This window comes from Pleurodeles waltl, chromosome 3_1 (genome assembly GCF_031143425.1).
Source record: "Pleurodeles waltl isolate 20211129_DDA chromosome 3_1, aPleWal1.hap1.20221129, whole genome shotgun sequence".
Taxonomy (NCBI): Eukaryota; Metazoa; Chordata; class Amphibia; order Caudata; family Salamandridae; genus Pleurodeles; species Pleurodeles waltl.
Window position 1 is genome coordinate 1,934,762,745 of NC_090440.1, and position 15,813 is coordinate 1,934,778,557.

At 41.3% G+C, this 15,813-nt stretch overlaps 1 protein-coding gene across 1 annotated transcript in view; it reads left to right on the forward strand.

Annotated features, from left to right (window-relative positions):
* Window positions 1-15,813, forward strand: part of NEK8 (NIMA related kinase 8) — a 154,539-nt gene that overhangs the window by 134,261 nt on the left and 4,465 nt on the right. The window contains exons 13-14 of the mRNA XM_069226202.1: window positions 7,169-7,327; window positions 7,643-7,801. Of these exons, the coding sequence (XP_069082303.1) occupies window positions 7,169-7,327; window positions 7,643-7,801 (318 nt within the window). The remainder of the gene's footprint in view (window positions 1-7,168; window positions 7,328-7,642; window positions 7,802-15,813) is intronic.

A 15,813-nucleotide genomic window follows, 5' to 3' on the forward strand; every position in this document is an offset into this window, starting at 1 on the left:
CATTTTACAGCAAAGTTTGTTAGCCAGTAGTGGGAGGCTCCTCCCTGTGGTCAGTGATAGTGATACATTTATATGAGCTGCTGCTGGCTTGTAAGAGAACGCTGTGAAGAACAAGCATTTGCAATGCAACGGGTCTCGCATTACGTCGAGTTAGAGCTATTATCGTTGTAATCTCCTAACCGGACTTTTCTTGCCACATTAAATGAAAAAAAAAACAAGTGTGATTTCACTGTGGAAAACACAGCATGATCGCGCTGCGAAATAAAGAGAAAAAGTAGTCCAGAAACCATACGGAAAACATGGAGCCTCGTATGTTTCCAGTAGTTTACTGGTGCTCTCGAGGAGGGCTAAACACCAGAAAAGGCCTGAGGTATGCATGCCTTTCACTAATGAAAACAAGCGGATTTTAAAAGGCAAGCCCACAAACCAATGAAAGTGACTGACGTAACATGGGCGTGGTTAAAATCCCCCTAAAGAGAGATTAGAAGAGGGACGGAGCGCTTTGCGCTTACCCTTAAAAAAGGAGTCCTTAAAAAGTTTGGACCACTTTAAAAACTATCTGAATGTCAGTGTTTGACCACTTTTAGACATATTGTCCAAATAATACTTCAGCAGAACCCTTAAATAAAATAAACAAGCATTGGCAAAGGCTTTGTGACCTATTTGTCAACATTTTTTAGCCACGCTGCACAGCATCCACAATGCTGTGCAACGTGGCTAAAGTTTAGAAGTTAGCCTTTGATGCACACGCTGTGTCATTTTGTAGATGCACGCACCACACATGCTCATGCCAAAAAAATGACTCAGGCAGTTTTTTTTTTGTATTTACCCATCTGAGTTGGATCAGTAACTGAAAAGACAATAAAATCTACAAAACAAGGGAGGGCATTCAGTAGCTTCCCATTCATCTACCCCCTAGTGCTTTCGCCATGCCAATGTGTTCATACCTGTATAGTATTCTTCCTACGTTTTCATGGTTATTCCACATAGCATTCCACCACTCATGTCATATGACTGTAACTGATTGTTACCCATGTTACTTCTGAAGTTAATCACTCTCTATACTGCTTAAAATGACAGTCGGATAATGCCTGTAATGTTTTCAATAAAAAAAGGCCTAAGAAAAATGTATTTTTTTTTAATTGAGGAAATCCAATTCCCTTCAGACCAATACTCAGAGACATGTTTCTGAGCATGACTGTATAAATATGCCCTACCTGACTAAATCTACATAGAACGCACAACACTGCAGACTGGTTTGCTTCTAGGAGCTTACCTGTTCAAGGCCTCGTTTGCTGTCATAGGTTTGGGAAGAGAAGAGATTTAGACTGTCGTGGTGTGCCCGCTCTGCTCTGCAAAGGGGACTCAGCTGAGGTTTCAGGGAAAAGAAGAAGCTCAACCTCTGCTGAAGTAGTAAGGTGGTGGAGGACTGTTAGAAAGAGAGTGTTGGTGGATGTAGAATTTGGTGTGCAGGGAGGCTGGGTCACTGCCATAAAAGACTCTGCACTGTAGGAAGGGCTTTCAACGAAATCTGGAACCCAGTAGAGCTATTAGTTTCCGCTCTAAGTGCTGCTAGGTTTTGTCACCAAATCGGAGTTCATTTATTCACAACTAAGCCAGAAGATAGCTGTCATTTTCTGCAACACCACCGTCACACTTGAGATAATGAACTGGTGAACAACTTCCTTCAACATTTAGGATATATATTGTAATAAAAACATGTTCTTGCTTGCCAGAAGGAGAAACACAAGATTGACAAGCTGGAACACGAATAAGAAGCAGCCATAGGAGAGTGACAAGGAAAGCCAACCAGTGGTAAGCAATGAGTGGGACCAAGCCCCTCTGTGTACGTGCCTCGCAACAGACAGCTCATGCACTGTTTGGTAGGCTCATGACTTTCGTAAATAGTTTCAACAAACAACTGTACCAATTATCTTGAAAGGAATACTTCTGCCAAAGTAGTGGTATTACCAGATACTATAGACTATGGGAATACAAAAAAAACAGCAAATGCACACACTTAATCCGAGAGTGACATCTGTTACCTTGTGCAGCACTGTACCTTTCTCCCTCGTGCTGAAGCAAAAAGTAATGGCATTTGGGTGCAGCTAAGCCAGCTGGGAGGGGGCCCATCTTCAGCCTCTTCCCACCACCAACCCCCCACCCCCCTTCTCTCTGTCTGAGAACTTCAATGGGTTTGTAAAAATAGATCTCAAACAGTACCAATTCAGAGAAACTAGAATCGGAAAACATTTTTTCGAAAATGCAGTAAATACTGACTATCAATATTGAAGCCTTAATGTAGTTACAGTACAATTCAGTAGTAATGTTAGAGTAGGTAAAGTGAGTAAAGCAACATCGTTAAGACAGGTATTGTGAGTATATCATTAGTACAGACATAATATAGTGTAATGTTATGGCATATACATGCCTGACTGCGGCAGTAGTTAGAGTGGACTGGCGTCACAGGTTTTTTTTTGTGAATGGTGATTGTAATTGCTGAAGGGCTATTATATCACATCATGGTTGAAGTTGAGCTGGGTTTTCTAAATGGTCATGTGCCCTGGACTGGTCTTTCGCATCTCCCAAATACTACTCTGGGGCTCTCTCCATCTGGCTGTACCATCGACATATGGGCACAGAGGGAGAGACTCTGTCGGGGACGGCATCACACCACCATGCCCAATGCAGACATTGTAGAGAGAGCAGACATTTCTCACAAGTGTTTATTTACTTCATAGTGTGGATGGGGATTGTAATTGCTGAGGTTGAAGCATACTACCAAGCACTTAGATGCAGTGGCTGGCCAAGTAACTTGCCAAATTTAATTTCAAAGAAATAAGAGAAGACTGGAGAGAAAGCCAGGGAAGGAAAGTTGATCACACTCCTGTTGGCCATACGAATACAGATACACGACCAACCAGACTCCGCAGAATTGTCATACACTGCTGGAAACGGACAGAAAAGCATCAGAATTCCTTTATACACCCCAACATTACCCATAGTCGAACTACCCATTCTTAGAATCAGGTTTTTCCCTATCAGACACCTAGGAGAATGGACAGCTGTAGGGATAGAAACGGTGGACAATTTGTATGCCAATTGTTCTCTTAGAAGTTTGGCCTCTACAGTCACCGAACAAGGGCTGCTGGACACACAGTTCAATTGTGTGGTGGCACATTCCATATGGGATATTTGGAATGACAGAATAAACTGGTGACTCATGACCTACCGCAGATCGCATTACATACGGCAGGGGATGCAGGCTAGTGTCCTGGTTATAGAAAACACTTTTAGCAATTATCATGGGCACTCTGAGCATACTACAAAGTATCTAGGAAGTAAAAATTGACATTTCAAGGATAAGTAATGGGAGCAGGTACTCGAACATCCAAGCAGAGCCTCGAGAAACACTTGTTTCCGGTGCACTTAATTTAATTACTTGCATACCATCTACCTCACCCCTGGTAAATTGAACATCATAACGGGGACTTAAGTCAAGGGTTGCCCGAGACGTACAATAAATAAAGGTACACTGTTCCAAGACTTCATTGGCTTAATAGGGGACCTGAACTATCAGGAGCAAGAGCCCTCATGCATCACAATGGATGACAAGCATCATCATCGGGAAGTGCTCCTCACCAAGCCGGCACTGCAATGCTTGGTGGGCTCCCCGAAGGGGGCTCTTATGCCGTGTTGCTCAACTAGAGTAAGCGTGATAGTTTACGCTAGGAGTGGAAAAATGGAGAGAGCATATAACAGTTAAAATTGGTTATTCATCATACCAAAACATCAAAAACTTTAATCAGTACAGGATGGATGAAGACCAAGGTTAAAAAGAAAAGGTGAGGGTCAAATAAGAGTGCAATGCTCGAATGACTCTCCGAAACAAGCAAATATATGTATATAGAGAGGAGCTATAAATTACATAGTGGCTCTACATATCAAGGCCAACATGTTTCGCGTCCTTACGGTCCCACTGGATCCATTGACGCTTCATCAGGACCAAATACAAATTATCTTCTCCAAAAAACGATATAGTAATCAAAAATATCTAAGTCTCCTGAACTCAAAGGTGAAACAGTCACTTACATTGTAATTACCTAGTCAGGTTGCCCATCCCTTATTTTAAGAATAGGCTCCTTGGGACACACGTACTGTGGACTTAAATTAATCTTTTGCGATTAATGGTCCTACATTCTGGACCTACCCTCGGTACAGCGTCCCGCATACCGAGACGTATTCATCTAGATGTTGATTTTATGCATATGGTTTGGGGCTGCCGTGTGATAACTCTCTTTTCAGCCCATATAACTATGGACCTTCAGAGAACATTACATAGAGACGAGTTTATAAACTTGGCAGAAAATGAAAAGAACTGGCAAAATATTTCTTGACTTTGCTCTGGTGAATGCCTGGAGAGATAGTGATGCATGTACGGTCCACTGAAGGACCACCTCAGAGCACATGGCTAATGGAAGCAGAGAAATAGGCAACAGCCGAGGATGATACACTGCGGTCTGAAGAACTATGAGGACTGTGGAAAAAGCCCATAGCAGACCAATGAGGGGGACACAGTACAAGTTTTTGGTGAAACCAGAGAACAGACAAAGTGAGGAGATCGACTCTACGGTCTTAGATATGATGTTGCAACCCCTGGCCCCCGTCCCTCTCATGGAGGCAGAATACAAAGACTGAAATATGACCACACCTGCGTTCAGATTACTCTAATGCGCTGTACCAGACCGACTGGCGATACATAGGCACTAGATTTTCACTTGGGCCTTAAAACCAGAACACAAGACTGGGCTGTATTAGACTGTGAGAGGTTAAAGGGTCCCATTGACTCTCCAGACATCCTCCTGCAGGCAGGTTCATTTACTTACTGCATCCACCTGCAGGGGGATCTCTCTCCTCTCTTTAAAGTGCAGGCAGCACGCGCTTGCACTGTGAAGCACAGACCTGCTTTGAAGCAGCTGCTCTGTAGTTCACTAAATGCGCTGCCTCCAGGGTACTGCAAGTTTGTGGCTCATTGTAAGAGGGAGCACTGACCCCGTTTGTGCCACGGGACACCAGGGGACATGGGGACTGTGCACCCTGTCCTTAAAAAGGTCCTTGAAGTGCATGTTCCATGTTTAGCACCCTTGAGTATCTAGATATGGGTTCTAACAGCAAAAAATGGACAGTGTCATAAAGTACCTCGACATTGCTGTAAAGAGAACAGCTCCTTAAGATTAATATTTTAGTTGTGGCATGTCTTAGCATTCGGTGACTAACTTATTTCACTTTCTGTCTTGGAGAGCCAGAGCTAGCTCTTTCCAGTATAAAGGTATAAAGCATTTGAAGGATCCCCTTAAGAACATGTTGCTGACCAGTAACACAAGTACCATGAGTTGGTATGCCTTAGTCTCTAGAGGCAGGTTTCAATCACAGAATATGCATCAGTGTCAGAAAGTGCTTTGATTTGCTACAAATAGATTTATGTCAGTCACTCAAGATTGATGTTTAAGCTGTGGCATGTCTTGAATTCGGTGATTTTTTGTTTTTTTTTCATGGGCTGTGTTAATGCTAGCATTTTCGTCTATGTTTTCTCTGCATAGGCTTGCCCATTGATCGCTCATTTTATTCAGCATTTTGCATGCCTATAGATAAGATAGTTCAAGCTTTGCTATAACTGAGCTTTACCAACTCTATTTTTTTCTTCATTTATTTTATCTGAATTAAATTTATTAAATATATCGTGTTATTTATGTATTTTTCGAAGCTTTTATATTTTATTAATGTTTTAATTTTTAATTGTAAAACCCGTTTCCAAGTAATAATCTTTTCTATTCTATGACCTTTTTCTATTGAAACAGCCTTCACTCTAGTCTTCGGGGGTCATTCTGACCCCGGCGGTCAGAGACCGCCAGGGCCAGGGTCGGCGGGAGCACTGCCGACAGACCAGCGGTGCCCCGCAGGGCATTCTGACCGCGGCGGTTCGGCCGTGGTCAGATGCGGGAAACCGGCGGTCTCCCGCCGGTTTCCCGCTGCCCTGCAGAATCCTCCATGGCGGCGGAGCGCGCTCCGCCGCCATGGGGATTCTGACACCCCCTACCGCCATCCTGTTCCTGGCGGGTCTCCCGCCAGGAACAGGATGGCGGTAGGTGGTGCCGCGGGGCCCCTGGGGGCCCCTGCAGTGCCCATGCCAGTGTCTGCTATGCAGACACTGAAATACGCGACGAGTGCCACTGCACCCGTCGCACCTTCCCACTACGCCGGCACAATTCTGAGCCGGCGTCCTCGTGGGAAGGTTGATTTGCCCTGGGCTGGCGGGCGGCCTTTTGGCGGCCGCCCGCCAGCTCAGGGCAAATCCCAAAATACCCTCAGCGGTCTTTCGACCGCAGAGCGGTATTTTGGTGGGGGAACTTTGGCGGGCGGCCTCCGCCGCCCGCCGAAGTTAGAATCACCTCCTTCATGTTTAACAACAGAGCTTTGTTAGCATTATCTGAGTGTATATGCCTTAAACTGAACACTTACTCATCTGGACAGGAGATGGGTTATTTTACATTCGCAAATATCATATCATTCATACTTAATCACATGACCATGTTCCATCTCTCATACTTGGATTTACCGTTTATCAGAATGGAATCAAATAAATTATACAAATAGAATGTTTTTTCATGCCTCCACCTCAATGAAATCCGATCATTGTTTTCATAAGTGACAGTTTTACACAAGCCTATTTTGATCCGTACTTTAGTTCTCAGTCACTAGTGAGTGACCATCGGCTACCTCTGGTGCAAGGTAAGCGGCCAGCGAGCCCCAAATGTCCTTCAGCCGCACCTTCTTCTTTGATCCAGTCTTGTACTGAGGCCAGAAACCTTGTATATTTTATCTTTAACTGTTTTCTTTTGCTAATTGGGCTTAACCTACACATTATTAATAGGAGCATTTTTAGATCTTTGTGAAAACAAGTGTGCGATAGATTACACAGAAGCTCACCACTATAGTCTGTTGCTGGCACTGTTTGAATCTTGTTCCATTCTCCAGTGAAGATACAGACAGAATCTCCTGCATGAGACACACCTTACCATTTTTCAGTCAGTGGCAAGTTGTTTTCAACGTCTGCATTGAATATCTGCACTTATCTCCTTATCCTCTCGGTGCTCTCTTATTTCCTCAGTGTCCGGACAGTGTTACACATTTGGAAGTAACCAGCATGGCCAGCTTGGCACTAGCACTCGTCGCAACAGCCGTGTCCCCTACCTGGTCTCTGGGATGCAAGGCGCAAAGCTCACCATGGTTGCGTGTGGAGATGCCTTCACTGTAGCCATCGGAGCAGGTGAGGTGGCCGGGGGCATTTCCCAAGATTCAGACCCTCAAATGTAATTGTGATGGGAGGGCAGCACTTTACAGCTATTTGGACAGAACTAGGCAAACATGGATAAGAGAGGTAAATTGTTATTCAGAAGATGTTTAAGAATTGCAGGAAACCTACTGAGGCCAAAGTAACTCTTCGGTAAAATATTCTCTCCAATGTAACATTCTTTAGTATGGGCACCAGGTAGAAGAGTGGGGACACAGAGTCCTTCCATTGTCTGTGAATCTGTGAAAGCTTTGGGGTGCTGCATTCATTTTCTGGATGCTCTCTTAACAGATGGTGAGGTGTACACCTGGGGTAAGGGTGCCAGGGGACGCTTGGGGCGCAAGGATGAGGATTCTGGCACACCGAAGCCTGTGCAGCTGGAAGAGAATTACCCCTACGTGGTCGTGTCAGTGGCATGTTGTCACGGGAACACACTGCTGGCGATAAAACGTGAGTATGTGATGCATGGAAAGAGAGAACTGGAGGAATTTAATAGGAATGTACAACTTATTTTCATAAGTACAAGTATGTTTGGGCTGGTGTCTGTGATAACCCACAAGTCATATATACACAATAACTGTTTATTTAAAATATTCAAACAGCATTTTTATTTATGTATACACAAATAACAACAACCAAAGTGGCTGTGTAAAGATGGTGCGCACTTCCCAAGTTTTAGGCTAAAGTATACATAAGAAGTCCATGGCGGTAAAGTCTATGTTGAAGGGAGGAGTGCCCAAGTGGTTTGTCACCCAGCCACAGGGTGCGTAGGTTGTCGCCTGGAAAGGCTACAGTCCATGTATAAGAAGAAAAGAAACCACAGCACATCACAGGTATGTAGAGATTTCAATTTATTCTTCTATGGTGTCTCGGAAAAACACATCACTTTTTCCAGTAAGACAGAAATGTGCATGCTGTCAAAGAGCCAATACATTTCTTGTGTTAAAAAAACAACAGCCGACACGTGTTTCGTCAAATGTGACTTTTTTAAGGCTGTGGACATATACAGATGTAGTATGTCAGTTACAAATATTACGGATGTCATCAAATATTCAATTGCCAAGTGTGATCTGAGGTAGAGGAAAGAATTAGTGAATAAATAGAGGCCCAATATCTAATTTGTGCTATAGATGAAAGTAAAGCCCTTCAGTGACCCCAGTGAGAAAAAAAAATACCTATAGCTGGTATGTGAATGAAATTACCTAAGGAAGTGCCAATGGCAATGTGAGAGAATATGCACTGCAAATAGGGAGACAATGGAAGTGTCAAATCCAAAATACAGGAAGAGAAAAAAAGAGAACAGAGACCCAAAGAAACCCAAAGTTCATTCCTTATGTTAAGAGAAATTTTCTTAAAAACAAGTTCCGTATGCAATTGGCATAGTGAAAAGGAAAATTATGTCTAAAGAGATAAAGGAGGAGGAGGCATACATACATACATACAAAAGGGAGAGGCAGACAAACCTCCAACTTTTCGAAATATCAAATTGTTTAGTGAAAATCCAATGGTCAATATTGTTTATGAAGTAGCATGGCATGAAATGGAAAGATTAGCCGAAGACCATGATAAGTCTTAGCTGTAGGCGAAAAGAGAGAGCATATGGAACAATGAAAAATTGGAGGGATATGAAAGAAGAATATTTGATGACATCGGTAATATTTGTAACTGGCATACTCCACCTGTATATGTCCACAGCCTTGAAAACGTCAAGTTTGACGAAGCATTTTTATTTATATTTGGGCGGAGTTTCTCAACCAAGTTTAGTATATGACGTTTTTCCAGACACAGCTAGTGCTTGTAGTGCGGTATTTTGATAACGAAAAGACCAATGATGCCTATAGGTAGCACTTTCAGATTTGTAGACCTTGTCCCTGTGTGTCCTAAAAGTATAGAGCCTTTACTTGTTCGTCACATACAATTTTCCCTTAAAATGCAATGGATTCCACCTCATTGTTACCATTGTAATATATTAGGTGAAAGCACTGGGTGTGATGGCCCACCCACTTGGCCACAACACTGTCTTAAATACTAGACACTGAACTCCACCCACTCTGCGGCACAGTTTATAGAGAGCATTTTAATCATGCATCAGATAGGCTGTAAAAATGCAGAATTATATGTTCACCAACTGTCCATTCCTATTGCTGTGTTATTTCACCTTTCCAAGAAATCTCTTCTTCATCTACCTTCATTCCTGCTTAGTCAGAATGGCAATTTTATTGGCCTTTTAGAAATGAAATTTGTTCAGGGCCTTAATGGGTTTTACTAGGGTTTTAACCTTCATGTTAATAACATCATGGTAACATCATCAGAGAAGTAAGTGTGCATTGGGGTATCATGAGCTTTGGTAGCGTATGTGGAAACGGAAAGATTTTGAATTGCTGGTCATATTCATTTGGAAATGAGGAACTTTTTGTTCATAATATTGTATTTTAAAATAGCACAAATTTACCAATACTCCTCCATACCACCAGTTACTTTTTGGTGTCATTTTAGAAGTATGGTTTATAATGGATGAGTGTTTCTGCAGATTACATGCATCAACCTCCCAGGCACATCAATGTGTTCTAATGTGTAACTTAAGGAACGTGTTTGGATGGGAGACTATCAGTTTCTCAGATGACTTCCTTGCCATTTGAAGGCAAAAGATTGCTTGGGGAAAAGGCATACTCCTCTCTTGAGAAATTCAAGGAGAATTGATTGACTGCTTGTGCCCTGTGTTTGACCAGTCATCTTGAAAAACGTCACCAGCAGAATACACTTTTTCGAGGATACAGTAATCAGTGTGCCCATCAGCGTCAACCTGCATTGTCAAACCCAGCCACATCAACAGCCCTTTTATTCATTTGAGGGCATGGGAGGTGAAAAAGGTATATGGTGACCTCTTCTGCCCTTCCCCCGTCCACGCTTCTGCACAGCACTTTGATCTGGAGACAAGTGGTATCTTTCTAACAGAAGTAATAACCTAGTAGCAGTCAGTTCTACATATTCTGAAGCAGGGTTGTTTTCTATATCTCTGCAAGAAACCTCCATCCATTTCTACTCAACACTTCCACTATACCCCTGTACAAACATCTTGTTGAAAGAGATATATTTTATTTTGATGAAAGGAGCAATTGAGTGAGGGTTCTTATTGATCCTCCTTTATTATTCCAAAGAAAGACTGAGGTCTGTGTTCCATTTTTAATTCTGCTACTTGAAATGATGCGTACAGAAAGACATAAAGGTTCCTCACCTTGCAGCAGGTTTTCCATGCCTCTTAGGAGTCGTATTGGTTAGTACATTTTGATTTCTAGGATGCCTGTTTTTCATGTTCCTTTTGCAGAGGATTACCAAAAGTCGTTCTCTGAAGTTGATGGTAGATGATGTTCACTTTGAGCTTAGTGTTCTTCCCTTTGAATTGTCTTTAGCACCAAACATTTATACCAAGAGTGATGGTCCTAGTGGTTGAAAATTTATATCAGTGGGACACTTTCTGAATCCATATGTAGATGACTGTCTTTGAGAACTCCTTTCCCAGAGGCTTTAGCATGCAGCCTGGTATATAGTCATGCCTGAGCTGACCTTCCCTCTCATTGTAAAGAAGCCGTATCTCATTCCGTAATTAGAGCAAAAGTGCGACCTAATAACCTCTTGTGAGCTTGGGTAATTGACTATAATATTGTAAATAGCAGACAATGGAATCATTCAAACAGAAACAATAGCATGTTTTAAAACTATTCAGATACCCTGAGTGACAAAAAAAGAATCAGATTCAGTCATTCATGTTGTGATTTTAGATAGAATAAAACCAAAGAAGACTTAAAATAATACACAACAGGCACATTTAGTGATTAAATCATAAAAAACATATATTTACAAACTGAAAAAGGGTTGAATACAAATAATATCCAGGCATACATTGACACTTTATTGTTCTGTTAATATATGTTCTTATTAATAGTTGTTAACCTTTGGAGCATAAATTACACATCTGAAATACTCTCCGGACTCTTAGCATTGGGATTTAAAGAAATCTCCAACTTCCCCTGATGACGCCAACCTAATACTTGCGGTACCATACACTTACAAAGGATAAATCTATGGAGAAAGGGAATATTTGGCACAAAATAACCAGTCATAAGAATTTATTTTCTGCCAAAAGCAAAAACTTAGATATAATTTGGTTCCAAATTCTTACTGTGCCAATTATTATAAAAGAATGTGTCAGAAAGAATAGTAAATGCGAACCAGATTGACTAATTTCCTACCATCAACAACAATTTCATACACAGGAGGAATATACAATACCTCATCAATACAAACATCCACAACACTAATCTCGTCCTCAGCAAGCATTTGGCTTCATTCTATTGATTCTAACACACCTTCATCACCAGTCATGGTAACAGTATTTTGTGGCTGCACTACTGTACTATTTTCCTAATATTCAGCATTGTTTTCACACTTGACCTTAGTATCCACAGTGTCAATCATAATCACATACCATACCATATTATCCTGAAAATCATCAGTATCGCTAACATCTTGAATTAATGACACTCTGCTGTATAATATGGACATATGTACATTGGAAAAATGACCCATCTTGCTTCATTTAAAACAGTGTTTTCCTCTTCTATGACATGCTTTACATTGGGAAGAATGTGTCTTCACACCACAAAGACGACACAACTTTTTAGATGTTATTGTACAAAGATTGTGAAGGAAAATGTTTTATTTAAACAAATTGTCCTTTGTTGAAACTATCTTTAGTCCACACTGAAGCAACCTCAGAAACTAGATTATCAAGAAGCAAATGAACATTCTACACTTTTTGCCATTTCAATAGTCTCCTGTAGAAAAGGATTACGGTAACTTATCCGTTGTTTCTTCTCTCTTTTTATTTGAACAGCAAACAGTTAATTAGTTTCTGATATAAGTTTCAGTTTGTGGAACCAAAAGTGCAAACCCTAGCTAATACTCTTAAAGCTGAAACATATGAACCCGCAGGTTAATTTAATTGCTGTTATTTAGTGTACAAATTAAATCTTTCCAGCACAATGTGAGGTTCTTCTATAAAACAATCAAAGAACCTTTATTCAACTTATGTTATCCATAAAAGCACAAGATATTAAAATAAATATAAAAATGTTATTAAAAATGTTGGAACCATGCAGTAAAATATTGATTGCCATATTTTGTAAGATACCTACCAAAAAAAAGAATATAGATTTAAAGACCATTAAGCTTCAGGATGAAGTCCCGTATCTCTTCCTAGTGGCCAAAGCACATCATGTGTAATTCAATACTGCTATACCCACACTGTCATTGCTTAGTTGCTGCAAAGAAATTAGGGCCAACATATATTGCCTTATGTTAGCAAAACACAAAATTGAGTCCATAAACCATTTGTGATCGCTACTGTAAAGGCCATAGAACAGCATAAAGTGCAGAGTGCTGTGATCAGCTATATTATCACACGGGCAGAACTGGAGACTTCGAGAACCAGGTGCCCTGTTATGGAAAGGCAACTAAACAGTGAATATTATTAAAACGTAAATGAGTTTGATAAAATCTATATTCAGTACTAAAAACATATTGTAAGTAAAGCTCCAGGACAGGAGACTGTTTAATGAGACCATAAGAGATTCTACACTTTAGCTTTCAAAAAGTCCTGCAAGCGACTTCTCATCTGTCTCTGGGAGAAGGACAGTTTAACCAGCGCTTTTGAGTGTGTATCAATATGCCGTGGACTATGAAATAGCTCAGAGAAACCTAGTGCGTTTAATGTAGTCGTCACATAATGTAGCCAAGGAATCGCTAGGGCATTCTCACATGTAGACAATCGGACATGATCTCTCTTGGGAAGCCAGTTCCTTGATTACCCAAAATCTTAATCCAAAACAATAGAGGGACTTTTTTGACAGCATCTTCCATAAAATCAAGCCCGAAGTCTGAGGGACACATAACATTTGAAGAGGCTTGTGGTAGGTCGGGCCAGCAGTCTTCAATAATTTATTTTCAACCAGCTGAAGTTGTTCTGCAGCGTAATAGCCCCAAACGCTGACCCCATAGCTCTCTATACCTACACTTTGGTAAATACTTAAAATCTTCTTCACTGGTTTGTGCCCCAATCTACGTGCAAAATGAAAACCAGACTCTATGGCCCTTTGGAGTTCATCCGCCCTACAGTGTTTTTTAAAAGATCCCAATTCTCCTGGGCATCAAAAGTAAGACCCAAATACTTAAAGTTTTACACTATAGCAAGCAGCTCCACTTAATTTGTATTTCTTGGTTTTGAAATGTTTTGATGCAATTTCCATAATGTAAGATTTATTAAGCTTAGTTTTAGGGCCTAGGTTGTCCATAAAAGTTGCTAAGGTTTCCAAAAGAGATCGGAAACCATTAGCAGTTTTAGAGATGGTGTCATCCGCGTAAAGTAAGACCAGTACAGCCCTGTAACCACAAGAAGTTGATCCCTCCCTGAGCAGCATATAAAATCTTCCAACCTGTTTATATATAGCATAAAAAGCAGCAGGGCCATTACACAAACTTGTCGAACTCCCAAAGTGGAGTTAATCTTAGCGGAGAGTTCGCCGTTTACCCCATAATGAATCTTTGCCATGGTATCCCAATGCAACCTTCTTAGGAGACTTATAAGAGCTTAATCAATTCCTAGTCCCTTCATAATATCCCAAAGTTCAGACTGATTGACCAACTCAAAGGCACAAGAGCGGTCCATGAATGCTAAATGGACAGACCCTCTCTTGGCATCTACGTATTTCCCAATGTTTAGCTATAGATTGAAGCACTGCTCTACTGTACCTAGCCACGGACGGACACCATACTGGTAAAACAATCATTATGCATTACATCCACACTTGAAAGAGGTTGAAGAGGTGGCAAGTGTTCAAAAAATTATTCAGCTTCCATACCAAATAATGTTAACAAGAGAGGCTTTTTCTTTTAGAATCGAAAGAATCTCCATTAATTCCTAACTTGTCGTTTTTTAAATGACTCAACCATTTCCCATCTCATGCTAGGCTGATTTGTACCACTGAAGCAAGGTGGGTGTGGATTCATAGCATGCTCATTGTTATTAGTTACACTTGCAGGAAGGCAGCTGGACAAAGATGAGCAAAATAAGTATAAAGTGCATAAAATGAAAGCATTTCAAATAATATCACTGAATTCTAAGTACTTCCCTTGTAATATGCTTAATAAACCCTCAAAAATGATGTGTGTCACACAAAAGCACGTGTGTGCAATGACAATGATGAGGAAAGGGGCTTGAGAATGCACACTTGCAGACAGAATGTAGGATTGGCAAATTTACATATTGATGAAGGCAGCAAAACGGAGGCACATATTGACGTCCTTGCCGGGTGGCTCAAAGCACTGAGATGCTGCTCAGTAGTCTCGTCTGGGGGAATCAGAAGTATAGAATAACCACACGATCATACGTTGGTGCCAGAAGATTCATGGCACAGAGTTGCCTCTCAGTATGGTGCTGTGAAGTGGCATAGAGAGTGTGCCTGAACAACTCTCGAATCTACCACCCCTTGAAAGAAAATGACTGCTGAAACCTTAGATTAGTGAATGCTTGAAAATCGCCAGCGTTGGCTTCACTAGAGTCAGCAGCCTCAGGTTCGCTTGGATCATCAGCCAGTAGAAACAATGACTGGTAAACAACCAATGCCCAGTAGGAACTTAGTGCACCACTTCCCTCAAAAATGCGGCAGTGTGTGCTCAGACTCATCGCCAAAATGTGATAAAAGCAGATGAAAATGTACTTTTAAATCACCCACACAAAACAGCTTAATGCCATCAAGGCAAGAAAGTCAATGAATCAAATCTAGAGCACAAATTAAAGAGCAAATAGATGTAACAATGAGAAAGTTGGAACACTACTGGACTGACATTCTGAATAAAAATATACTTGAAAAACAGGCAGGTTGAAAGCAGGAAAGGCTAGTTCCACAAGGAAGCTATTCTTTGGCCATCTATGGAATTCGAAGGACATATCACTTGCTCTAAATCACTTGGACCGGATAGTTTCCAGACAGTCTCCTGAACGAGGCTCGAGTGATAGTGATTGTATATGCATTGTGGAAATCTTGTTTGGCTGAAAGGCAAACACTTTGCTCTACGAAGCTGGTGCTTACAGAGTTCCCCTTGGGTCTAAATGAAGTGGCTGACCTGTGCTAGATATCTAATTAATTGATGTGCTGCATTCTGCACTGTTGTGTTAACAATTGTGAGGGATAAACTAGACCTATGTGAATTGGGTTCTAATAGTCGGATGCTCCTACAACAATTTTGACAAGTGCTTTGGGTCACTGTACACCTGTCTTAAAGATTCTTGACAGACAGGAACTTGGTGTGCCTGTGATACCACCATGGAGAAACAGCGTGACTCAAGGTGACCAACGTTTCCAGAGCCCTTCGGGCTTCTGTACATGCTTAGACTTTGAATGCCT